We start from the raw sequence: 26,576 nt of genomic DNA, 5'->3' as shown, positions 1-26,576 counted from the left end.
TTCTAAAGATTCTCACTTGTTCAATAATTAGTTCTGAGTATGAGTTGTTAATTTTCCTATTGAAACTTTAACTGTGGATACTCTTAACTTGGTATGAAGGTTCAGAGAAGATCTGCATTTGCTTCTAACAGACACCTGGAGACAAGATCAAAATGGAACGACTTTAAATTTTCAGCCTGAGATTTTTTTGACGATCCAAGTAGAATGAAATTGGATTGCAAACACATGTTAAGAACTGCTTCTTATGAATTATTAGGGATTTTTTTCTTTGTTCACTCAGCACCAGGATTTGGGATAGGCAATTTTCTTTAGTATTTTTGGCAGAAGGACCTGAGAGATTTTGCAAGATGGCTTTCTCTCTAGGTCATTCCAATAATGAGCTATAATTCTTTGGAGTCTCAGCCTTGTAAAGGAGAGAATCTCTCATCACCTTCTTTGGGTGACTCTGGGCTTCTGCCTCTATACTTCTACATCCTTAAAACTCATGCTTTCCCATTTAGCAGATTCCCCTTAGGGAAAAAGCTACATTTAGTGCTTCATTGGGACTTTACCCCAGGGTTCAGTGGTAAAGAATCCGCCTGCAATACAGGAACCACAGGAAACGCAGATTCAATCCCTGGGTCTGGAAGATCCCCTGGAGGAGGGCATGGCAACCAACTCCAGTGTTCTTGCCTTGGAGAACCCCATGGACAGAGGAGCCTGGCAGGCTACAGTCCTTAGGGTCGCAAAGAGTCAGACATGACTGAAGTGACTTAGAACCCACGCACAGTGTTTCATTATGCCTGTCTGGATTTGTCTTCATTTAAGTTTTCCTATTTTGTTTATCAGAGAAGGCAATGGCACCCCACTCCAGTACTCTTGCCTGGAAAAACCCCATGGATGGAGGAGCCTGGTAGGCTGCAGTCCATGGGGTCGCTAAGAGTCGGGCACAACTGAGCAACTTCACTTTCACTTTTCACTTTCATGCACTGGAGAAGGAAATGGCAACCCACTCCAGTGTTCTTGCTTGGAGAATCCCAGGGACAGAGGAGCTTAGTGGGCTGCCATCTATATCTTACATTTAGGTGTACTGGGGTATAAGTTATATCAGTAAAGCTCTTTTTCATGTGCTGCTTCTATGAGCTTCCACAAATGTATCTAGTCACATACGTATCACCATAACCAACATATAGAACAGTTTCACATTGACTTAGTAGTTTTTTTACATTATGGATTATTTTATTTCATTTTTTCCTTATTTTTCTACAGCAAATATGTCACAATTTTATAGCCAAAAAATACATGTATTCTTAAGAATGACTGATAAAAATCCCACAAACATAGCCCCTCCAGATTACTTATTTAGTCTCTGTCAGGACTATACTTTCCTATGTGATCCTCAGTGCATGTAAAAGAATTTAAGATTTAAAAAAAATGTTTTATCCAGCATCTTTAGTTGTTTTTTTCAGTAGACTACTTAATTAAGGTACTCAGTCTACCATTGAAGAAGGCAACGGCACCCCACTCCAGTACTCTTGCCTGGAAAATCCCATGGACGGAGGAGCTTGGTAAGCTGCAGTCCATGGGGTCGCTAAGAGTCGGACACGACTGAGTGACTTTACTTTCACTTTTCACTTTCATGCACTGGAGAAGGAAATGGCAACCCACTCCAGTATTCTTGCCTGGGGAATCCCAGGGACAGAGGAGCCTAGTGGGCTGCCGTCTATGGGGTCGCACAGAGTCGGACACGACTGAAGCGACTTAGCAGCAGCAGCAGTCTACCATACTGTCAGAAACTAATTACCACTCCCTGACATTTCATATTTATTGACTTTTCTTATTTATTTATAGTCTGTCTTCCCTAATAGAATGTAAGCTCATGAGAGAAGGGACTCATCCATTTGAACTACTGTAATCTTCACACCTAAACCAATTACTGGAAGTGGTAGGTGTTCAATAAATATTTTCAGTGGAATCCATGCTCTGAAGAAATTAAAGGGGTTAAAAACTGACAACATAATCAATTCAAAATTTCCATATACTTACCATATTTGACTGGGGTTGCAATACCAGTCTTGCCTGTTTCTTTCTTTGTTTTCGGTAATAATTTTCAAATGTTTCCTCATCACCCTAAAATAAAATCAGTAGAGTAATAAAAACACACATAACACAAACACATTTCTAAACAGATAACTTCTTTATTCTGTAAGGGTCATTTTTCAGTTTCTAACAACTAGAATTAAAAGCGGAATGGTATTTCACATTGAATACCAAGAACAAGATTTTGGCATTATAGTTCATAGGCAGTTACCTTGTTTGGAGTCATGACAATTAAGAAAACTAAAGCCAAGTTCCCACTCCAGTATTCTTGCCTGGAGAATCCCATGGACAGAGGAGGCTGGAGAGGTACAGTCCACAGGGTCGCAAAGAGTCGGACACGACTGAGCGACTTCACTCACTCAAAGCCAAATTCAAACAATTTGACAGTTGCCCAACTTATCACTTAGGCTTTATACATTTTTGACTGACCAAAGAAAATACGGCTGTCAGTGAAGGAAACTAAGTAGGAAAATTAGCTATCAAGTCTCAACTTCTGAACATGTTGTATAAGAACTACGCATATCTCACCACAGGACAATATATTGTTTCTAACATGGTTTACCATTAATCTGCATCCAACAACAGCCAGGTATACATTATTCTTAAGTTTATATGGAACATTCTCCAAGATAGAGCATTGTGATGCCATAAAGACAAGCCTCAATAAATTTAAAAGGACTAGAATCATATAAAATATGATCTCTGATTTAATCAATGGGATTAAATTAGGAATCAGTAACAGAAGAACTTTAGGGAAATTCACCAACATGAAGATTAAACTCCATCTTGGTGTTTAGTTATTTAAGCTAAATTAGTTATTTAACTCCATTAAATAACTAGTGGGTTAAAGAAGAAATCATAGGAAATTAGAAAATACTTTGAGATAAATGGAAACAAAAACACAATACATCAAAACTCAGAGACTGCAGCTAAATCAGAGGTTAGGAGGAAATTTACAGCTTTAAATGTCTACATTAAAAAAGAAGAGTAATTTCAATTAATATCTTAAACTTCTACCCACATGAAAGAAGTTGAACACAAAAGGCCACATATATGATGATTCCATTTATATGAAATACCCAGAATAGGCAAACTCACAGAGACAGAAAGTAAATTAGTGCTTGTTAGGGACTGAGGTGAGGGGAGAGTAAGGAGTGACTGCTAACACGTAAGGGATTTCCTTTTGTACTAATAAAATGTCCGGAAACTATTTGTAATGGTTGCACATCCATGTGAATATGCTAAAATCACTAAACTATATATCTTAGAAAGGTAAATGTTTTGGTATATGAATTATATTAAAATAAAAGGATAATTGTTCAACCAAAAATGAAAACAATGTAGTCTGGCATAACAAATACATAAGTAACATATTTAAAAGTAACTGTGATACAACTGTACAGAGCCAAGAAGGAAGAAATGGAAAGTTCTTTTAAGTATACATGAAAAGTATACTTCAAAGTACATCCTAAGTTAAAGAAAGAAGTAAATGCCTCACATGCAGTGGATACTTCACAAATAAACACTGCATGTAGATTTGCAGCTCAATGAACTTGTAGTCAGCCTTTAGAAAAGCAGGCCTAAAATGCATACATGTCTTTTTAATAATATAAGTATATGCACCCACATGTGGGCCCACACACACATGTATACATACACATATACACGTATACAAAAGATACTTACAAGAACAGAATAAATATGCAAACATTGGTAAACAGGGGAAAAATCAACAAGATCTTGTACAGTTAAGACCTGAAAAAATAAAACAAATTTTTAAAATTATAGGTCAAACTACTAGTCTACTGTTGAATAATACAAAGTTAAAATTAGACAAGAAGATTCATAGATATCATGTTATAACATTTAGCAACCATAAAAAGCATATAATAGAAACACAATGCCTTTTTATTATGTTTTGGCACCTGTTCATACCTTATTCTTTATATATTTATCATCATTGTTGATTATTTTAGGTTATAGGTCAATAAAGCAGGGAACCTATATATCTTTAACATGCTTAATAGATTATCAGAAAACTGCCATGGATAACTAGATATATAACTACTGCTTCTGAAGAAGACAGTGCACAAATGTACAACTTAGTTACAGGTGAAGCTCCTTCCCTTATGCATCACTTAGCATTATTTCATCAAGTTTAAGATATTATCACTTTTATTTTATGGAACACTAAAAAAGGAAAAAACACTACCACTTGAAACTATAATATCATCAATTTTAAGATGTATCCTGATTCTGAAACGTTAATATTTTTAAAGTACACTTTACAATGAAAGAAACAAAGTAACATAAAGTTTCCCAAACTCGTGAAATAAACTCTTTTTAAAGGAACACGTTTCTAGTCTTACAAATCCTCTGAGTGAACTTAAATTATTTTTATTACAGTTATTTATTTGTGAAAATGAAAGAAATAAAATGTAGTAATAATTAAATAGATCTGAAAGAACAGGGAAACAACCAAGTTTCTCTTAGAGTATGGATTACGGGAAGGGGAAGATGGCAATGCTTCTAACAGTTGAAAGATACATAAAACAGACCCAGGAAAATTGAGATACAAAGACTAGATGGTTCATTTTCACCATTCTGAATTTCAAGGGAGAAAAGACAGAGATTCTTTGAATATTGATTAAGAAGAACAAAAAAGCAGATTTTAAAAATGTTTATTTTATTCCAAGGGACCATTCAGGTCACATTAATTCCATATTAGAAAGACATTAAACCCTCTAAGGCAATTTATTTGTCTGTATATCAGACATCCACTATATATGTAAATATATGTATATACATACATACAAATATTAACATACATATACACACACACTCATAAATACATACAGTTTCACTTATCCTCAAGGCATATAATGCAAATGTACACATTGAACACTCAGTGGTTCCCACAACCACAGAGAAGCCATGCTATGCTATGCTAAGTCGCTTTAGTCGTGTCCGACTCTGTGTGACCCCATAGACAGCAGCCCACCAGGCTCCCCCGTCCCTGGGATTCTCCAGGCAAGAACACTGGAGTCGGCTGCCATTTCCTTCTCCAATGCATGAAAGTGAAAAGTGAAAGTGAAGTTGCTCAGTCATGTCCAACTCTTAGCGACCCCATGGACTGCAGCCTACCAGGCTCCTCCATCCATGGAATTTTCCAGGCAAGAATACTGGAGTGGGGTGCCATTGCCTTCTCCGCAGAGAAGCCATGGACACATATATTTATATGGTTCCTTTTTAATCAATCAATTAAAAGTTCTTACTATACCCTAACAGTGTCCTTAAAAAAAGAATTTAAAATCTCATTGACAAGGCAAAACTTATAAACAATTGGGAATATTAGACTTCTTATGGTATTAACTAATTCAAAAGGAATTCAATGGAAAAGATAAAAAGTAGGCTCAACAGATGACTTTGTAGAAAGAATAAAAGAAGCACTAGACAAGGAATGAATTTGAACATAGAGAATAAAAGAAAGAAAATATTTACAGACAATTTCAAGGTTTCTAGACTTAATAAAACTTTTTTAAGAAATTAAAAATTTAACTTTAATCATACTAAAAGTTCTTTGTACTATCTCAGCACCAACCAAAGAAAAAAAGGTAGGGTATCCAGAATTAGTCTAACTGGCAAGGTTAAGCCATCATGCAATTAAATGTTTGCCACAGGTAATTAAATTATGAGGGATCACTACAAAAAAAATTAAATTTATACTTTTACTGTTAATTATTGCAGAACACCTAGGTTAAACTATCTGTAGCCTACAAATCTATATCTTATTTATGTTATATATAAGACATATGCTATGCTAATGCTAAGTCACTTCAGTTGTGTCTGACTCTGTGCGACCCCACAGACGGCAGCCCACCAGGCTCCCCCGTCCCTGGGACTCTCCAAGCAAGAACACTGGAGTGGGTTGCCATTTCCTTCTCCAATGCATGAAAATGAAAAGTGAAAGTGAAGTCGCTCAGTCGTGTCCGACTCTTCGAGACCCCATGGACTGCAGCCTACCAGGCTCCTCCGTCCATGGGATTTTCCAGGCAAGAGTACTGGAGTGGGGTGCCACTGCCTTCTCCAATATAAGACATAATCTATATTTTATTATCCATATATTATATAGATAATCTATATCTGCCCACTATGCAATCTAACATTTTCAATGATTCTTTTGTTCTAATATCATTACAAACTGATCTACTTAAGTTCACATTACACATGGCAGGACTCACAGAGACAGTACAACTCAAGCAGAAAAAAACCACCCAATAATAGATGAGGGAGGGAGGAAGAAAAGAAAGTAAAAGGGGGAAGAAAAGAAAAGAATGAAGGAACAGATAAAAACAAAAAAACAGAAAAAGAAACAAATTCCCATCACCTCCTCTTCATTCTCATCCTCTTCCTCAAATGCATGTTTCAATACAATTTCATTCCTTTCTTCTGGAATTCTATCATTTATATACATAGTCTTCCCAAATTTTACATTATTTTGCTTCTGCAGAGTAACAGTGAAGATTTTCTGCTGCTGTGCCTATTTGGGGAAAAGAAAAGTTCAGGTTATTTGAAAAAATATTGTGGTCAAAACTGGTTTAAGAATTTCTTTGTACTTTTTCATCTTTTTAATGTCTGGAGGTACAGGCTCCGGAATGATGTCCCATTGTTTATTCATGATTTATTTGTACCCTCCTTCTTTTTTCAAGAGTCTTGCAGGGGGTTATCAATTTTATTTTAAAAGGTTAAGAACCAATTTTCATCTTTGTTGATCCTCCCTACTGTACTTTGTTTTCTATTATACTGATTTCTTCTCTTGATTATTTCCTTTCACTTTCTTTTTTTCAATTCTACTTTATTATGGTAAGCACATTTAACATGAGATCTACTCTCTTAAATTTTTAAGTGTACATATTCAATGTGTATATCAATACTTTAATACATTATTGCTGATAGGTATAATAGTTACAGAAGACCTCTATAGCTTGTTCATCTTTTCTTTTTTAATGGGCACCCCATGCATCTTGTGGGATCTCAGTTCCCTGACCAGGGATAGAGGCCAGGCCCACAGCAGTGAAAGCCCAGAGTCCTAACCACTGGAGCACCAGGGAATTCCCTAGACTGTGTTCATTTCATTCTGAAACTACGTCTGTAGATGAGTAACTCGTTCCCCTCTGGCAACCACCATCCTGCTCTTTGATTCAATGAATCTGACTAATGTATGTGCATGCATGCTCAGTTGTGTCTGACTCTTTGCAACCCCATGGATTGCAGCCCGCCAGGCTCTGCTGTCCATGAAATTTCCCGTGCACAAATGCTGGAGTGGGTTGCCATTTCCTACTACAGGAGGTCTTCTCAACCCAGGGATCAAACCTGTGTCTTGCATCTCCTGCATTGGCAGGCGGATACTTTACCACTGAGCCACTTAGGAAGCCTCAGGTCAACTAGTGATTCAATTATTTTAATGATCTTTGGTTTGGAGCACTGTCAAGATTTTATAAAAGAATTACCACTAATTCTTTTTTAAGAGGAAAACTAAAGACATAAACTTAAAAACGCTAGAAAAATTTAAAAGATATGATATCATACTGGAACATACATAAAATATGCTGCCTTAACTCCAATGGATTATTTGTAGAAAAAAAAATGTCTACTAACCTCACAGAAAACTATGATATCAAGTTGCAAGCTTATTTCATTTTCCACAGAAAGCATCCACAGTTTATGAACACTTGAAAGGCAGAAACTGTTACCCTACAACTGACTTAATTATTGACAAAAATGAGTATTCATACAGATTAATTGAGAAACCTTATATTTTCTTTTATGCATTTTAGTGATACTTCACTATCAGAGCCTCATTATCAGAGATTGAAAAAACTATAGGATTAATTCCAGCATTTTTATCTCACTATTTAATGCCTAATTAATGTTTTGGTAGCTCTGACTGTAAAGAATCCAGCTGCAGTGCAGGAGACCCAGGTCTGATGCCTGGGTCAGGAAGATCCCCTGAGGAAGGAAATGGTACTTGATGCATATTAGTGGAACATTCCCTCTGTTGGGAGAGGCCAGATTGTAGCTACTCTGTTCTGTTAGCATGTAGAAAGTTTACCCACTGCCTCTTTAGGGTGAATTTCCTCTAAGAGCTATACTACTGTTATTCAGGCCTTTCTACTCCCAGGTAATGAGACCATGTACATCACAGAAATCTACCTCTACCCTCACCTAAACCTTGATGCTGGCTCTAGAGGCTTGTGCTTAAGAAAATCATTGTCCCTTCTCACCCATTAACATCATTAACCTATCACTGGGGAAAAAAAAATCAGAATTCTCTTTCTCCCTCTGTGCCCAAACTTATTTTGTCTATGATATTCAATTTTTGTAGTAAAAAATCATTTATTTAGAACATTGCTTCCAAACTCTGATGGCTCAGATGGTAAAAGCGTCTGCCTACAATGCGGGAAGCCGGGGTTCAATCCCTGGGAAGATCCCCTGGAGAGGGAAATAGCAACCCAATCCAGCATTCTTGCCTGGAAAATCCCATGGACTGAGGAGCCTGGTAGGCTACAGTCCATGGGGTCGCAAAGAGTTGGACATGACAGAGGAGCCTGGTGGGCCACAGTCCATGGGGTCATAAGAGGCTTGTACACGACTTAGTGACTAAACAAAGTAAAGGATAAAATTTAAACAAGCCTTTTATGTAAGTAAAAAAAAAAAGTAAGCTTTGGATATATTCTATAACCTAGATTATTAAATACCATTAAATTAAAGTTTTCCTTTTAAAAAATGTACGTATCTCCATAACTGAGTTACTTTGTTGTACAGCAGAGATTGACACAACATTGTAAATCAATTATATTTCAGTAAATAAAGTTCTCTGTATTCTCACCTGTTTCATTGCTGTTTCACCTATTTTGTCAGAATGTTTTCGAATGCTTTCCAAAAAGTCTTTGAGGTCAGACATGGAGATTTCTTTAATATCTTCACGGAGCTTAGGAAGATTTTCTATCATTAGCTGACAAAACCGGTACTGACTAACCCGGGGAAAATACACATTCTCTAATTGTTCCATAGTCTTTAGAGCTGAATAATATCTGTGAGAAGTTAAAAAGAACAATCTGTAAAGGTTCTTATTTTATTTATTTTACAAGTAAGACCAAATAATCATTCCATCGCTTCCATCAAAAAGGATACTGTTATAGCTAAGGTAAAGAAAATAACATTTACTTCTACATACTAATGACAAACTATAAACCATATGAAAAAGTTGCAGGAAGAAAATTCACTAACAAACAATACTGCATTTCATCTAAATCTACAACATCACAAGCATTATCATAGTCATAATATACATATCATATTAAATCATATCATATACATATATTAAATATATATGGATAATAGTTCCAAATTTTTAATTAAATTATTTGATATATGATTTCATGATATCTCTCTCATCCACATCTCCTACCATCAAAAAAGTACATAGTACAGACTTAAAGTAAAATACATTTAAGGAAATTAGAAGTATCACCTCACACTGTCAGAATGACCATCATCAACAATTCTACAAACAATAAATGCTGTAGAGGGTGTGGATAAAAGGGAACCTTCCCACATTGTTGGTGGGTTTGTAAACTGGTACAGACACTATGGAGAACAGTACAGAGGTTCCTTTAAAAACTAAAAATAGAGCTACCATATGATCCTGTAATCCCACTCATGGGCATATATCCAGAGAAAACCACAACTTGAAAAGTTACATGCACCCCAGTGTTCACAGTGGCACTATTCACAACAGCCAAGATGTGAAAGCAACCTAAATACTCATCAACAGAGGAATGGATAAAGAACATGTGGTACATATATAAAATGGAATATTACTCAGCTGTTAAAAAGAATGAAATAATGCCATTATCAGCAACATGGAGGAACCTAGAGTGTGTCACACTGAGTGAAGTATGTCAGACAAAGAAGAGAAATATTGTAGGACATACTTTATATGTGGAATCTAAAAAGAAATGATACAAATGAACTTATTTACACAATAGAACAGATTATCCACAGACTTAGATAACAAACTTACAGTTGCCAGGGGAGAAGGGTGGGGGTAAGGGATAGTTAGGGAGTTTGGGGCTGACATGTATACACTGCTATATTTAAAATGGATAACCAACAAGGTCCTACTTTATATAGCACAGGGAACTCTGCACAACATTATAAGGCAGGATGGATGGGAGGGGAGTTTGGGGGAGAATGGATACATGTGTACATATGGCTAAGTCCCTTTGCTGAAACTACCGCAACTATTAATCGGCTGTATTCCAATATGGCAAGTAGATGGGGAAACAATGCAAACAGTGACAGATTTTATTTTCTTGGGCTCCAAAATCATCGCAGATGGTGACTGCAGCCATGAAATTAAAAGACGCTTGCTCCCTGGAAGAAAAGCTATGACCAACCTAGACAGCGTATTAAAAAGCAGAGACATTACTTTGCCAACAAAGGTCCGTCTAGTCAAAGCTATGGTTTTTCCAGTAATCATGTATGGATGTGAGAGTTGGACCATAAAGAAAGCTGACTGCCAAAGAATTGATGCTTTTGAACTGTGGTGCTGGGGAAGACTCTTGAGAGTCCCTTGGACCGTAAGAAGACCAAACCATTCAATCCTAAAGAAAATCAATCCTGAATATTCATTGGAAGGGCTGATATTGAAGCTGAAGTTCAACACTTTGGCCATCTGATGCAAAGAATGACTCATTAGAAAAGACCCTGATGCTGTGAAAGATTGAAGGTAGGAGGAGAAGGGGACGACAGAAGATGAGATGGCTGGATGGCCTCACCGATTTGAAGGACATGAGTTTGAACAAGCTCTGGGAGTTGATGATGGACAGGGAAGCCTGGCATGCTGCAGTCCATGGGGTGGCAAAGAGTTGGACACGACTGAGCGACTGAACTGAACTGAACTGATACCCCAATATAAAATAAAAAGCTTAAAAAAAAAAAAAAGATTCAGAGACATTACACTAGAGCTTAAGATTTGAGATTCAATTTGGGAGTCATCCAAATATAAATCCAGATATTTTTTAAACAAATGTAAGTAACAGTAACTAATAAAAAACAATATTCGCCAAACCAAATACAACTGTGTGCTAGCTTGATTCTGTAGGTCACTGAATTTGCAACCTCCAGTTGATCAGTAGGAATAACACCTGCCTGTACCCAGTGTTTCATTACCCCATGTGGACACCCGTACTTACAAAAACATATGGCAGGGCACCATAAGCCCAAACAAGAGAAGTAGGGACTAAGTATCTAGTGAGATGACATACTGAATACATGTTTTCCGCTTTACTCCTTTTTGAAACACCAATAAAAAGATAATGAAGGGATTTTTTAAATAGCATAAACCCACACAGATGAAGAGATAAGGAAAAGAGCACAATGAAATTTTAGAATCTGGAAAGTTGATAGACCTGAGACCTGAGAAAATGAATTCTAACTCAACAGAGGAAAACCAAGAATAACCTAATTTATCCTACAAAAACTCCAAAAAGTACAGGAAGTGACAGGAATTTCACTATTTATGGATGCACAAGTGTCCAATAGAAGGGCTATTGTAAGGAATAGCCCTTACAAAACCCCCAACAGAGGGCTAAAGTAAGGAGTACTGGTTAAAATGTGTTTAAGAAGCAGACCCTAGATTTTCTTCCTGACAAGCATCTAAACAACTGCCTTTTTCCATCTTGGGAAAATGCTAAACAGACCAAACCAAATAATTTCTAAAATGGGGGACACTACTCAAGCTTGAGGGCAATAATATGTTGCTGCTTAGTCTCTTAAGTCTTGTCCAACTCTTTTGCAACCTCATATACTGTAGCCCACCAGGTTCCTCTGTCCACTAGATTTCCCAGGCAAGAACATGGGAGCGGGTCACCATTTCCTTCTCCAGGGGATCATCTGGACCCAGGGATTGAACCTGTGTCTCTTGCATTGCAGACAGATTCTCTACCACTGAGCCACCTGGGAAAAGGATTAGTTGAGCCCATATATAGTAGATGCCCTCTTCTCCAACTCACAACCCAGAATACCAGAAGTCAGATCTTTACCCTTCAGAGAGGAGACAGGAGAAGTCTCCTCTAGAAAATCTAACCAGTCCCAGAAGAAACAACTCCAGATTCTAACATCACAAACTCCCCAACTAAAAGGGCCCGCTCCAGATAACTTTACAGTGAAACTCACAATAAACCAGTCCCACCCATACACCCAGAGCTTCCAATCAGTTTTCTATGTCCATTGCACTAGGCTCAGCTGTACAGAATTTGTCTGCAATGCAGAAGACTCAGGAGTTGCAGTTTCAATCCCTGGGTCAGGAAGATCCCACGGAGGAGGAAATGGCAACCCACTCAAGTATTCTTGCCTAGAAAATCTCATGGACACAGGAGCCTGGCAGGCTACAGTCTATAGGGTCGCACAGAGTTGGACATGACTGAGCACTCACACACACCATGCACTAAATATGAGCATTCACCAGGGAATCACCAGACATCTACTTATTAGCTGCAAAGAGAAAAACATACCTTTTCTTAAGCCATCCCCTTAAGCAAATGATCAAATTTAGGATAATCTAGAAATAATCTGATAGCACATGACTTCTGTTGCTTTAATATCATTTATGTTGTACTCTTACCAAAAACATTTAATCTGAATCTAAACATGATAAAATAAACAAATCCAAAATGCCCCGGTCTAAAACTAATCTGAACTCTTTCATGAAAAACAAAGCAAAGTGGGAAGGCTGTTCTAGATTACAGGGACAAAAAATATATAAAAGACATTTGGGGGACAAATGGGGAAATTTACATATAAGTATTAGATTATGAAACATCTGAAGAAATACATAATGCCCCAAGCTTGAAAATAGTGAAGCAACAGTAAATTTAGTTATTTAAAGACATAAATGTAAACACCAAAATAATTTCTTAAAAAAGGGAAAAGTTTTTGACCCTAGGAAGAAGGACTAGTGAATGGCAAGAAGGGAAGGTGATGTCTGGTCTTTCTTTTTTTGCAACAAACACACAGAACTATTAACTATTATTTAAAATACGAGGATGTACAACTTTGATAGATAATATATATTAATAATATATACATAAAATAAAAGACTCAGAATAGTTTGTGGGTCATGTATTAGGAAGGAATAAAATCATTCTACTAATTAGTACCAATTGATAAAGTCCAATAAAGTTCAATGCAAAGCATTACACAAAGCAGTACATATACAAATCTCTTGAGTATATATTTGCATATAATGCGCTGTGATAATTAAGTAGCTATTAATAAACAAGAAGTGATTATTTCTCTGTTTCAAGCATGTCTGATTCTGATTTTTCTACACAATTTAAAATTGTTCATCTTTAAAACATTTTAAACATAATTATACCTAACGCTCCTATGGCGATCCATAAACTAGTTTAAATCATCTTTCATCTGTCATGTATTCATGTGTATTATAAAACAGAACATGAACTACACAGTCCAGATTGTTAATATGTAACTACCCACACTTTGCTTTCACAAAATACACACTCAGCCTTTGACTGTATGCAACATTAACATGTTAATATTTTTGCGTTCTTGTTCAGAATACTGTCTTTCATCAGTATTACCAACCTTTGATATGTAAGGGCAAGGATCCAAAAATAAATGGATAAGGATTGCTGTATTGAAAGACCCTGATTGGTAAATTGCATTAACAAAGAACAGTTAAACATAGAAAGCAAAACTTCAGATTATTCACTATAATTTACAGTCATTTTCTTTATGCTTTCAGTAATAGGAAAAAACCTCTTATTAAAAACAGGAAAGAAACTCACCTTTTTGTACTCATCTGTTCTTTTAGCTTACTGTACATTTCCAGCACTGCATTAAAAAAGAAAACTTATTTTAGCTTTCCAAATTAAAAAAGTTTGAAAGATGAAAATAAAGCAGGGAAGAGCATACTGTAAATTCAATAATTTTCTCTGTACTTTGATTTAGGCTTATATTTTCAAATAAAATTTTATACTTCAAGTAAATGAAAGCATTTTAGTTTCTGCTTATATTGAACACTCTATTACATAAATTAATACATTATATCGAACTGGCAACACTTGCATAGGCTGACACCTAAAACTGAGACATCAACCTAGTAACAATTATCCTAATCAAAAACTTACTAATATTTCTTGCTGCAGTGGAAGGAGAAGTGTGGTCTTAGTTACTTGAGAGAGAAAGTTGAGCAATAGTGAGATTAACTGATTTTGACTCAATACACTAAATAAATAAGGTAACTGCTGTAGCTCATGAAACAAAATTTTACACCAAATTCACAGAAAAAGAAAAATCTCAAAAGTTTACAGCACAGAGTAAATTATAATAAAGGCATAAAGAAACATAACAAAGTATCTTTGTTTATCATTTCCATCAAAGGCTCAGAAATGTAATTATTCAATAAAATTGTTAGAAGCTTCAGCAAGAAGACACACTGCCACCAAAAAGGTCTCAATGCAACTATGCAGAGTACCACTCATCCTTAGTAGAATTTCGAGGTATAAAGCAGGTGAATTACTGTTAGATCATTAAGCTAGCTCACATTTTCCTAGACAAGAGAGATAGACACATTTTTTTCCAGATTTTTTACACTCTTATGGCTACTCCCTAGGGGGTTTCAAGTTCACAAAAGATATTGTTTAATTGTCTGAAAAACCATAAAAACTGCAGTGGTGGCTATAATGAACCAGCCCTAACTCTGCAGACCCCATGTATATCTCTATCAAAGTCCCTTTATTGCAATGTAATATATCTCACATTTTCCATCCAAAGCATTAGAGTGAACACATAACCTAGGAAAAAGCCTAAAACTGCTGCTACAACTATAAACTTGTTTTGAAGTCTATTTTATCTCAACAATTCATGTAAATTTCACATCTACCTTATATTATTTCCATATTGTTTTCACATAAAAATAATACTTTCCCCAAAATAACTAACTACAACACCAGGAAAATTCATTGTTTACCCTGTGACTTCTTATATCCTCTCTTACCCCTCTTAATCTAAGGAGGAAGTTAGGCAATTATACAGTAATGGTTTGTTTGTCTTTATTCACATTAGACAGTAGGATCCTTCAGAGCTGGGACAACATCATTTTCAACTTTATATTTCTAATATCTACCATAATGCCTGACACAGAAAAGTATGTACGAGTGAATAATTAGATAGAAGGATGGATGGAGGGAAAGTGGTGGTTCTGGATGTGGCTGTTAAGAACACAATGTTTACATGAACTCAGATTTCCTGTTCAGCCTTGAGAGTAAAGACAGTAGCAATAAAAAACTCTTAACTTCTACTTCCCTTTATTTCTCTATTTCAAACAGCTCATTAGGGTTGAATAAGCTGAATTTACTCTTCCTCATTCCATGAGAACCCAATTTTTTTAGGCTTACTTCTTACAGTTCAAGGACAAAGCATTCAAACTTAAGAGGCTGTGTTCATGACTTTCAGTGTATATGATGGTGGCAAAGAGGTATTATTAAGCATTATTATAAGGAACTAAGTTTCCAACCCTAAAATCTAACACAATAAGTAGATATTTTATTTACTCAAAGTTAATGTGCACATATCCCTGGTCCATCAGAAATTAAGATGAGCAGAACTTCAGTGACAATAAAAAAAAGAAACTTTATTCTTACAAGTCAGCAAATAATTTTTCTTTAGCTAATACAATATGCTAATGTAATGTGTAGTCTAAGCTAAATTTACATTATGTGAATATTATACAAAGCACCTTATTCTATCTCCCTGGATATGGAGGTTCAGGTTCCTTCCTTACAAAAAAAAAGTTAAAAAATAGGACACTGAGATGGATTTAGCTTACTATATTAAGAAAAAGAAGTCATCTACCTGTTTCCTTTTTCTGAACAGGGTATATGCAGGTAAAGAAAATACTGGCTAGTTTATTCAGAATTTATTTGCAATGTCCCAGTAGTATATAAGTCCTAACAGAGAGACCAGAAAACTCAGAAACCTAGTAAGTCAGTCTTCCCAAAACATAGGAGAGAAAGGCAAGACTGAAAAAGGGAGAATATGTGGCACTTCTGTATGTTATCTACTAGTAAAATGAAATTGGGAGCAAAGACCAACTGCTTAAGTGACAAAAAGAAAACAGTGGAAAACTAGAGGTTTAAAAAAGTAGGCAAATTAGGAAAATGAAAGAAAATGGAATCAAAAGACACTCTCCATGGGAAAGTATTCTGCGGGGGGAAAGGAGGGGTTGGGGAGGGACAAAGGGCAAACTAGGCTGAAAGGGAATGAAAAGGTAGAGGCTGTTCTAGGAGACTGATGTGATAGACCATCAAATAGGCGCCTTATAATACGGAAAAAGATGGAAATGCAGGGAGTAAAGTAGATAGGAAGGAAAACCATGGGCATTGGGGGAACAATCACCACGTAATCTATAATTCCTATAATGAAGAATGATTAAACACCATTAAATTACAATTTCACCAAGCTGAATGTTACATTACAGATGTTTAACTCACCTGGAAGGCATAACTGTAATTTTTCTACTACAGTTGTAATATTCCTCTGCTGAATTCTACATCGAATAATATCTTCTGTTTGGACTATCACCTTAAAGAGAAGAAATGCCCGTATTTAAAATGAACAGTTAAATTGCATCCACATATTGAATACACAAAAAAATAAATCATTTTCTCACCTCCTTTCCAGCATCTTGAAATCTTCGGTTGGTATCAGTAACTTGCACCTTAAAAATAATTTCACCTTAGTTAGACAAATATGCATAAAACTGCCCTGATGTAACTGCTCACCCTTGTAATCAGATCATGCTTCATGAGAAACTTAGAACAAAGAAATGCAAATTCAAATTAACTCTACAGCTTGAACTTGAACTTTTGATTGAAAAGGGCTTTTGTTAACTTCAATTACTTATGACAGTTCTTTTTAACAGATTCTGTGGCAAACTTCTCAAATTTAATCTAGATTTTTGAACTTTACTTGCTTCTCTAAGTCTGTCAAACAATTCAAATCACTGACCCAATTGACCAGTGGTCCCTTTTTGATAACTTCAATGAGGTCTATGTGCCATTCATTGTCTGTAGGAAATGGTGATTGCATTTTATGGTAATTAAACATTCATACTTTGCTGAATGCAAACACTGGGTGGTTGATTAACATCAAACACGGAAATCTCAATCCACAGCAACATTTTAATGCTGCAGGTGCAGGCAAAGCTCAACCTCAAATTTTCCCACATATTAAGTGACTCATTAGGTCATCATAGTAAGGAAGCACATTCTGGTTTATTAAAAATCTCATTAATTTCTGAACAATGATGCTCAGTGACCTCATTGATGCCGTATTTGGTCTCTTGTTATCTGAATATCCTTTATATAATGGTTTTCTAATCATAACCTTTGGTGAACCAGGGTCGTTCTGTCTGCTAAGCTCTCAAAATGTAAAGAAAGATAAATAGGACAATTCTTATAACTAAATACTTTATATTCTGACAGAACAAATCCAGGTCTTATTTCATAAATAATGTTTTAGCTGTGTGGTAGAAAATGCAGACCAACTTGCTTTAAGAAAATTACACATTGCTATGAAGTGAAGAAAAAAAAAGTTTCACTATTATTAAATAATTTGGAAAACACAATCACTTATCATAAGTTTTTCCAAATTTTCAGAAAATAGTTTTTTATCAAAAAATTGTACTCATTGTCACTTGAGAACTCTAAAACCCCAAATGAGGTCTTTCACTGTGCGAATTTTTTTAGTTCATTTCTTGTAAGGAAAGAAATCCTGTTAAGTCAATGCATTACCAAAAAAAGAGAGAGAGAGAGAGGTAACTCCTGTCATCAGCATAACAACTTTATTAATAAAGCATTCCCAAATATGTATACTAATCCACTTAAAAACAGTACATTTAATAATAATTTGTAAATATGCACTATAAATATGTAAGTGATTTGAGAGCAAAGGTAAATAGAATTTTAACATATTTCTTACCTTAAGTTTCTCTGCATCAGTCCTTACTTTAAGGAGTTCTGTTATAGCATCTACAAAACCCTGATGATGAAAATTACACATCTTTTCAATTTCCTTGTCATGATTACGGATACAAGCATCTAACTTTTCCATAAACTTCTTGTGTGCATTTGGTTGGTCATCATACACAGACCTGTACAGACACAAAAAGAAAGCTATCATTAATTTCCCAGTTCACCAAAATTTCTTCATTAAGCTCAATCTCTACAAAAGCTGATATTTTAAAATAAAATCTCTGAACAAACAAACTAGGTTGTTAGTAATAACATCAGTAGAAACAGTTTGGAGAAGGCAATGGCACCCCACTCCAGTATTCCTGCCTGGAAAATCCCATGGATGGAGGAGCCTGGAAGGCTGCAGTCTATGGGGTCGCTAAGGGTCGGACACGACTGAGCGACTTCACTTTCACTTTTCACTTTCATGCATTGGAGAAGGAAATGGCAACCCACTCCAGTGTTCTTGCCTGGAGAATCCCAGGGACGGGGGAGCCTGGTGGGCTGCCGTCTAATGGGGTTGCACAGAGTCGGACACGACTGAAGCGCCTTAACAGCAGCAGCAGAAACAGTTTGGGTGAAAAATACTTAATTCCTTTTGAACATGTTAGTATTTAAAGAGACACAAGTCCTCTAGATATATCACTAAGTATCTGGAATTAAAGGTCTGAGACTTAAGAGATGAGCCTTCAACACACTAGTGCTCAAAAAAGAATCACTAACTGAATGATTAAGGAATGAATAAACAAACTTCTGCTTTCTACAGCATTTATTATGTGTCAGGACATATTCTGAGTGCTTTATATATTAACTCTTTAATCCTCACAACAAGCCTATAACATAGAAACTGTTATTACCCTCACTGACTTACAGATAAGTTACAGATTATGTAAACTGTCGTAGATTCCACAACTAGCAAGTGACAGCTAGTTGCAGTTGTGGAATGAACATGAACATGGGATCTGAATCCTGGTAATGTGGCTCCAGAGTTCATATTCTTTTTTTTTTCTATTTTTTGGCCATGCCTCATGACTTGTAGGCTTCCCTGATAGCTCAGTTGGTAAAGAATCTGCCTGCAATGCAGGAGACCTCTGTTCAATTCCTGGGTCGGGAAGATCCCCTGGAGAAGGGATAGGCTACCCACTCCAGTATCGCTGGGCTTTCCTTGTGGCTCAGCTGGTAAAATATCCACCTGCAATGCAGGAGACCTGAGTTCAATCCCTGGGTTGGAAAGATACCCTGGAGAAGGGAAAGGCTACCCACTTCAGTATTCTAACCTGGAGATTTACATGGACTATCCATGGGGTCTCAAAAAGTCCGACACAACTAAGTGACTTTCACATGACTTGTGGGATCTTAGCTCTCTAACCAGGGATCAAACTGGTGTCCCCTGCCATGGAAGTATGATGTTTTAACCACTGGACCACCAGGGAAGTCAAGAGAGTCCATACTCAAGTACAAGGCCACACTGCAGTCACCACAATGTTCTCTAAACACTGTGTTTACACTCCTACTGTATCTCAGGTCCTGCGGTCTTGACACCAAGGGACTTCCCCATCCACTATGCACAAAAGGATTAACCTTACCCAAAGAAACATTTGGGTCTTGCTCCCAACTCCTGGGCAGTTTAGCCTTCAGAATGTCCTGCCTGATAGATGCCTCTGTTTACTTGGACAATGCAAAATGGTCTAAGTGCTGGGAAAGACTGAAGGCAAAAGGAGAAGAGGGTGGCAGAGGATGAGAAGATTAGATAGTATCACCAACCAATGGACACGAATTTGAGCAAACTCCGGGAGACAGTGGAGGACAGAGGAGGCTGGCATGCTATAGTCCATGGGGCTGCAAAGAGTCAGAAATGGTTTAGCAATTGAGCAACAATATGACTTATAATGTGATTTACAGTTAATGGGGGCAAGGGGCCACATGCGATCAGTTCTGGAGGGGCTGAAGACTAAGGTCAGCAATTCAAGCAGTCGGCCGTGTCTATGGAATCAACCCCCAGGAAAAACCCTGGACACCATGGCTTGGGAGAGCTTCTCTGGTTAATAATACTCCATATGTGTTACCATGCATCATCACTGGGGGAAATTAGTGCTGTCCACATGACTCTCGGAGGAAAAGACAACTGGAGCTCCCCGCTGGAACTCTCCTAGACCCCGCCTGACCTGCCTTTGCTTGCTGTTAATGTTAATCTATATCCTTTTGTCGTAGGAAATAGTAACTGTGAGTGTAACAGCTTTGCTAAATTCTATGAGTCCTCCTAGAAAATTAATGAACCTGAAAGCAATCTTGGGGACCTTCCAAAAATGTGCTCCCCCATCTGTTGCCCACTGTTGAGGTTCAGTTCAAGTCCCATTTCCTCCAGCAGGTCTTTTGCAATTATTTCCATGCCAAGTGAAGAACTGAGCTAGAACTAGGCTCTGATCTTGGATGTCTTCTCTTTTCTACCTATGCCAGTCTAAATCTCTTCTAGGCTTGGAACTTTAAATTCTATAAACATGGAAGGTGAAAGTGAAAGTCGCTCAGTCCTGTCTGACTCTTTGCGACCCCATGGGACTATAAGTCCATGGAATTCTCTTGGCCAGAATACTGGAGTGGGTAGCCTTTCCCTTCTCCAGAGCATCTTCCTAACCCAGGGATTGACCCCAGGTCTCCCAGATTGCAGGTGGATTCTTTACCAGCTGAGCCACAAGGGAAGCCCAAGAATACTGGCGTGGATAGCCTACCCCTTCTCCAGGGGCTCTTCCCAACCCAGGAATCGAACCAGGGTCTCTTGCACTGCAGGCGTATTCTTTACCGACTGAGCTATCAGGGAAGCCCAAACACTATATAAACACTGACACCTCCCAAATTTGTATTTCTGGTCCTGACCTCTCCTTCGACCTTCATACTCACGCATCTCTCTAATCAGATGTATGATAAGCATATCAACTATGGCCAAAATGAATTCCTATCTTCTTTCCCAAACCCTGGTCCTCCCATGGCCTTCCCTCATCTTAGTAAACTCCATTCTTCTAGTTGTTGAGGCAAAAAACCTTGAAATCACTCTTGACTATTCTTTCTCTCACCTCCCCACTAAAGCAATCCAACCACATCTCACTGCTTCCTCACTGGTATCACCCTGGACTAAGCCATCCATGTGTGTTCCCTAGATTATTCCAGACAGCTTCCTAACCGGTCTCCTTGATTCCACCCTTATTTCCCTTCAGTCTGTACTCAACAAAGTAGACAAAATAATCCCACTAAAAATAAAGTCAAACCCTGTATCTTTCTTCTGCTCAAAACTCTTTTTCTTACAACAGCCTGTAAAGCCCTATGTAATCCTGCCCATGTTATCACAGTGACCTCATCTCCTAGTACTTACTGCACACCAGCAGCACTGGCCTCCTTGTGTTCTGAAACGCACCAAGCACGCTCCTGTCCTGTCCTTTGCACATGCTGTTTCCTCTTCTGATCACATTTCTCACACATGGCTGCCTCCCTCAGGTTTTCTGGTTTCCTTGATGAAGCCCTTCCTGGCCACAATATCCACATTATAAACACACACACACACACTATTCCCTTTCCTGCTTTTTTTTTTTTTTTCTAAAATGAAGGAATTCACTTTGTTACTGTATCACTCTTACCACTATTTAATATACTCTACTTCACACTTTTGGTTTTTATTTTTGCTCACTGGAATGTAAGCTGCAGGAAGGCAGACAGTTTTTGTCTGTTTTGTTCCCTGCTGTACAACCAGCCCTAGAATAGAGTCCCTAATGTAGCAGATGCTAAGAACTGATAGACGGACGAATTGATAGATGGAATTAAAAACATCACTTAGTGGCTGTCCAACCTCAGATAAGCCACACAAATTCTCTGAATCTAAATTCTCTCAAAAATAAAACAGGGATTAAAAAAGTATCTACATCAGAGAGTTATAAGGATTAAATTAGCAAACATATGAAAAATTCTTAGCACAATAACTGACACATAGCAAGTACTCAAAATACACCGGCTACTATCACAGAATGTATGTAAGAGTCAAATAAATCCCTGTTAAATAAGTGAACCATCTGCCGAACAATTATGTATGGATAGCAATATCAAATACCTAACACTCAATTATCCATGCTGTAGGGGCTGACTACCAGTAACACCTGGCAATTGTATAGGGACTTTTGTAATTTTAAGGTCTAATGTTTCATTTGTTTCTTACACCATACCACAGAAAATATCATTGCCTCCTTTTCACAAATGAGGAAGCAGGCCCAGAAATACTAAATGACTTGTTCAATGTCACTCCCAACTCATGCTTTTCCTACAATGAATATACATAGCTAACAAGAACTCTTAATTAAACTAACAACATTATCCCAAAGAAAAATTCGCGTTAGCTGACATGCGTGCATGCTAAGTTGTTTCAGTATTGTCCAACTCTTTGCAACCCTATGTACTGTAGCGCACCAGGCTCCTCTGTCCATGGGATTCTCCAGGCAAGAATACTCAAGGGAGCTGCTGTGCCCTCCTTCAGGGGATCCTCCCCACCCAGAAATCAAATCCAAACCCAAGTCTTACGTCCCCTGCATTGGCAGGTGGGTTCTTTACCACTAGAACCACCTGAGATGCCCCCAACTGACCTTGGTATGCTATAAACAAATTTTTATCTCATAATTGTGAACATGTGTTACATTTCTTTAAGTAATATATATATATAAGCTTATATATATATATAAGCTTTTCTAAGATTATTTTTTACGTATTTTAATAAAAGCTTGATATTTATCTGAATCAAAATATCTGTTAATAAACAGAATATACAGAAAAAACTGCCTCTTTTTTTTTCCCCTATCACTGCTGTAGCAGTGTAGCAAAAAACTAGCAAGAGACATTTCAGGACTGCCCTGCTACAATGTCCCTCCAAAGGAAAGTTTGTGAGGTGATACTGTTACCTCTTTTAAAAAATGACAATAATATATAAACGGAAGAGAAACAATGGTTATTTCCCAGAAGTCTATTTTATTTTAGAAAGTTCTTTAAATGTACCCTTTAGTGTATTTTTCCAATTTAATCTTTAGAGTTTTAAAAACAAAACTACGTTCATTTTATAGTAATTCAGGACACAACCTGTGCATCTATTATAGCATCTATTTATATATATGTATACACACACACACACATAAATGGTTATATATGCTGATATATGATATTTATATACATATATATGGGTATGCTGAAGCCGAAGCTCCAACACTTTGGCCACCTGACGAGACAAGCCGATTCATTAGAAAAGACCCTGATGCTGGGAGGAGAAGGGGTCGACAGAGGACAAGATGGCTGGATGGCATCACCAACTCCATGGACATGAGTTTGAGCAAGCTCTGGGAGTGACGGACAGAGAAGCCTTGAGTGCTGCAGTCCATGGGGTTGCAAAGAGCTGGACAGGACTGACAGGACTGAACAACAACAATGGGTAAAATAATGTATTACAGCACATATATTAATATATTTAATAGCAGTATAATTATTATAGCAGGTGAACACTTTTTTTCCTACTGATGTTATTAGAATGTAGAAAAACAGTAGCAGGACGTATGTTATACCTATTCTCCATTAACAGAAAACCAAAGCCTGAAATGGGTGCACTATTCACATTCCATGCTTTGTGCTATTAGAATAGAACTGTAAATCCCAATACAGGAAATTTAAAAAAATTAAAGAATTGGTATTGTGAATGAGAAGAGTAGGTCTCGATCTGCCTACTGATAAGTCTTAATCTTTCCTGATCCTTGGTAACTATCTACTCCTGAGTACAAACTGCATCACAAGCTGATACAACCACTTGTATCAACCAAAATCCGTATCAATGAGATCATTCTGAGCAGAGTACACAGAAATGGGAAGTCAAGATAAAGAAATGTTCTAAATCACAGAAATCCGTTACATTTAAACAAAGTATTGAGGGATCAAGCAAATGCCAGAATGCAAACTTCATCACAGTTCTCAGGTCTTTGATATTCTCAGGTCCTGAAAAGAACCCTAGAAAGTTCATAGTTCTGTCTTTCTCAATTTAATAGTTGCAGCACAAATCTAACCAAACACAAGTACTCACAAAGGCATTAATCAATACATGTAGTTGATTTAACTCTCTACCCACTGTGATGAACAGTAAGAAATAACTACTCTGACAGTAAAAAAGTGAAAGTGAAGTCGCTCAGTCGTGTCCGACTCTTAGCAACCCCATGCACTGTAGCCTACCAGGCTTCTCCGTCCATGGGATTTTCCAGGCAAGAGTACTGGAGTGGGTTGCCATTTCCTTCTCCAGAGGATCTTCCCAACCCAGGGATTGAACCCAGGTCTCCCGCATTGCAGGCAGATGCTTTACCATCTGAGCCACCAGGGAACTGCTCTAAACGTGTGCTAATAAGGCCAATAACAAATAGCTAAGTGAATAGAGACAGGAAGGGAGAAAAGGTGGATATGTATAAGAACACTGGAAAAAGGAAGAAAAGAAAAGCAATTTTTACTTTAAGAATTTTCACACAGCAAGAATTACCACTCTTTTCTCTGAAGGAATCTATGCTTAATTACAGATAATCTGGAAAGAAGGTGTAGGAGACAGATATGGAGAGAAGCAGCAGCAATTTCCCCCAGAGACTTAGTGGACTAACTGCTGCTGCTGCTAAGTCGTTTCAGTCGTGTCTGACTCTGTGCGACCCCGTAGACGGAAGCCCACCGGGCTCCCCCGCCCCTGGGATTCTCCAGGCAAGAACACTGGAGTGGGCTGCCATTTCCTTCTTCGATGCATGAAAGTGAAAAGTGAAAGTGAAGTCGCTCAGTCGTGTCCGACTCTTAGCGACCCCATGGACTGCAGCCTACCAGGCTCCTCCATCCATGGGATTTTCCAGGCAAGAGTACTGGAGTGGGGTGCCATCGCCTTCTCCATAGTGGACTCAAGAGGAGTCATATTCCGCTTCTGGCTTAAGGTGGTAAAGATTGCCAAAAAAAAAAAACAGTTACACATGACCATGTACTCACTATTAAGTGATTTACTACAGCTTAATGATGCTATAGATACTGTCAGCATCCCATTTTACAAATGTAGTTTGGGAATATTAAGATTTTAAGTCCAAAATCACAGAGTAGTGGGATCAAGATTTAACCTTAGGTCTGCTGCTGCTGCTGCTAAGTCGCTTCAGTTGTGTCCAACTCTGTGCAACCCCATAGACGGCAGCCTACCAGGGTCTGCTGTCCCTGGGATTCTCCAGAAGCCCAGTGCTCTTAACCATTGTTTTAGACAGCCTCTCCAGTCAGAAATGGTGATAAGCACCATGAGAATGCAGAGAAGTTAGCAGCATAGAAACTAACCAGATCACCTTTGAAGATCAACAATTGAGAATGACTCGGTAGGGAATCCCTGATGTGCGCTGTTGCACCCATCAGGTAAAATCATCTGATGAACAGAAAAAGGGGATGAGAAGTGAGGCATAGCTAATTGTTAGGCAGTATTAAATTACAAACGCAAGAAAATAAGGAGGAACAAAGTATGAAGAGAAAACTGAGGGCCCGGTACTTGGCTGACCTCAGCTGAAGGGGCTCTGAAAAACATATTTTTCTTTTTCCTTTTTATGTCTTCGAATGATAGTTACCATTCTTTGAAATTTTCACTTGCAGGGCAAGAAGGAAATACCATTCAGCATTATTCATTCTCCGAATCCTAAACTGGTTAAGCAGTTGTATCCATCTAATGAGTGTGCTAGATATACTGCTGTTCTAAATTTTCAAGCAGAATACAATGTTAATGAAAATAAGCTTTTCTTCTTTCAAAATGTCCCCAGGATTTTATAATGTCTCTTGGCAAACCTAATCAAGTTCCTATAAATAAATACAGATATGACAAACCTAGAAAGAGTGAACATTAGAAAGTCAGTAAATTTTCCACTACCCTCATCCACTACGGTTGCAACTTAGTGCTCCATATATAGATAACGACTTCAGTATAAGAGTCCTGTCATCACTTCCAAAAGCTTAGCACAATAAAATCTAACTTCTGACAAAATAATGCTAATCAGACAAAAATGCAGGTACGAAATCAATTTAAAAGAGATGACTTTAAAACTTTGCGAAGAAAAACAAAGATAGACTCTGCTACACTATGATTTTATTTACATATTTTTAACTAGCAACTAGGATTGCATAAAAGCATTCCTATATGTCATTTTTAAAAAGCTATGTTTTAAAAACATAGCTGAAAAACAATTTTTTGGCACACACTTCCCATCTTCATTATATCTAACCTATAACAAAGTGTGGAAATATGAGTTATCTCTTAGTATTTGATCATCCGATTTATCAGACTTATAGAATTTAAACAAGTAAATAAATGATACTTCTGAAATGCTTTCTTGAATTGTA

The 26,576-nt window shown here is 37.4% G+C and overlaps 1 protein-coding gene across 10 annotated transcripts in view; it reads right to left on the bottom strand.

Annotated features, from left to right (window-relative positions):
* The window catches only part of EXOC6 (exocyst complex component 6), a 190,121-nt gene that overhangs the window by 119,617 nt on the left and 43,928 nt on the right, over positions 1-26,576 (bottom strand). For 7 of the 10 annotated variants that reach the window (XM_059881805.1, XM_059881806.1, XM_010819842.4 and 4 more), the window contains 8 exon segments: positions 18,151-18,322; positions 16,841-16,888; positions 16,662-16,752; positions 13,956-14,001; positions 8,969-9,173; positions 6,467-6,619; positions 3,766-3,834; positions 2,026-2,109 (listed from right to left, as the gene is read on the bottom strand). In XM_059881805.1, coding sequence (XP_059737788.1) covers positions 2,026-2,109; positions 3,766-3,834; positions 6,467-6,619; positions 8,969-9,173; positions 13,956-14,001; positions 16,662-16,752; positions 16,841-16,888; positions 18,151-18,322 — 868 coding nt within the window. 10 annotated transcript variants of the gene reach the window in all.

The sequence above is a fragment of the Bos taurus genome, chromosome 26 (assembly GCF_002263795.3).
Source record: "Bos taurus isolate L1 Dominette 01449 registration number 42190680 breed Hereford chromosome 26, ARS-UCD2.0, whole genome shotgun sequence".
In the NCBI taxonomy this organism is placed as follows: domain Eukaryota; kingdom Metazoa; phylum Chordata; class Mammalia; order Artiodactyla; family Bovidae; genus Bos; species Bos taurus.
Note: the sequence above shows the minus strand (reverse complement) of the source record. Positions and strands in the feature narration are given on the sequence as shown.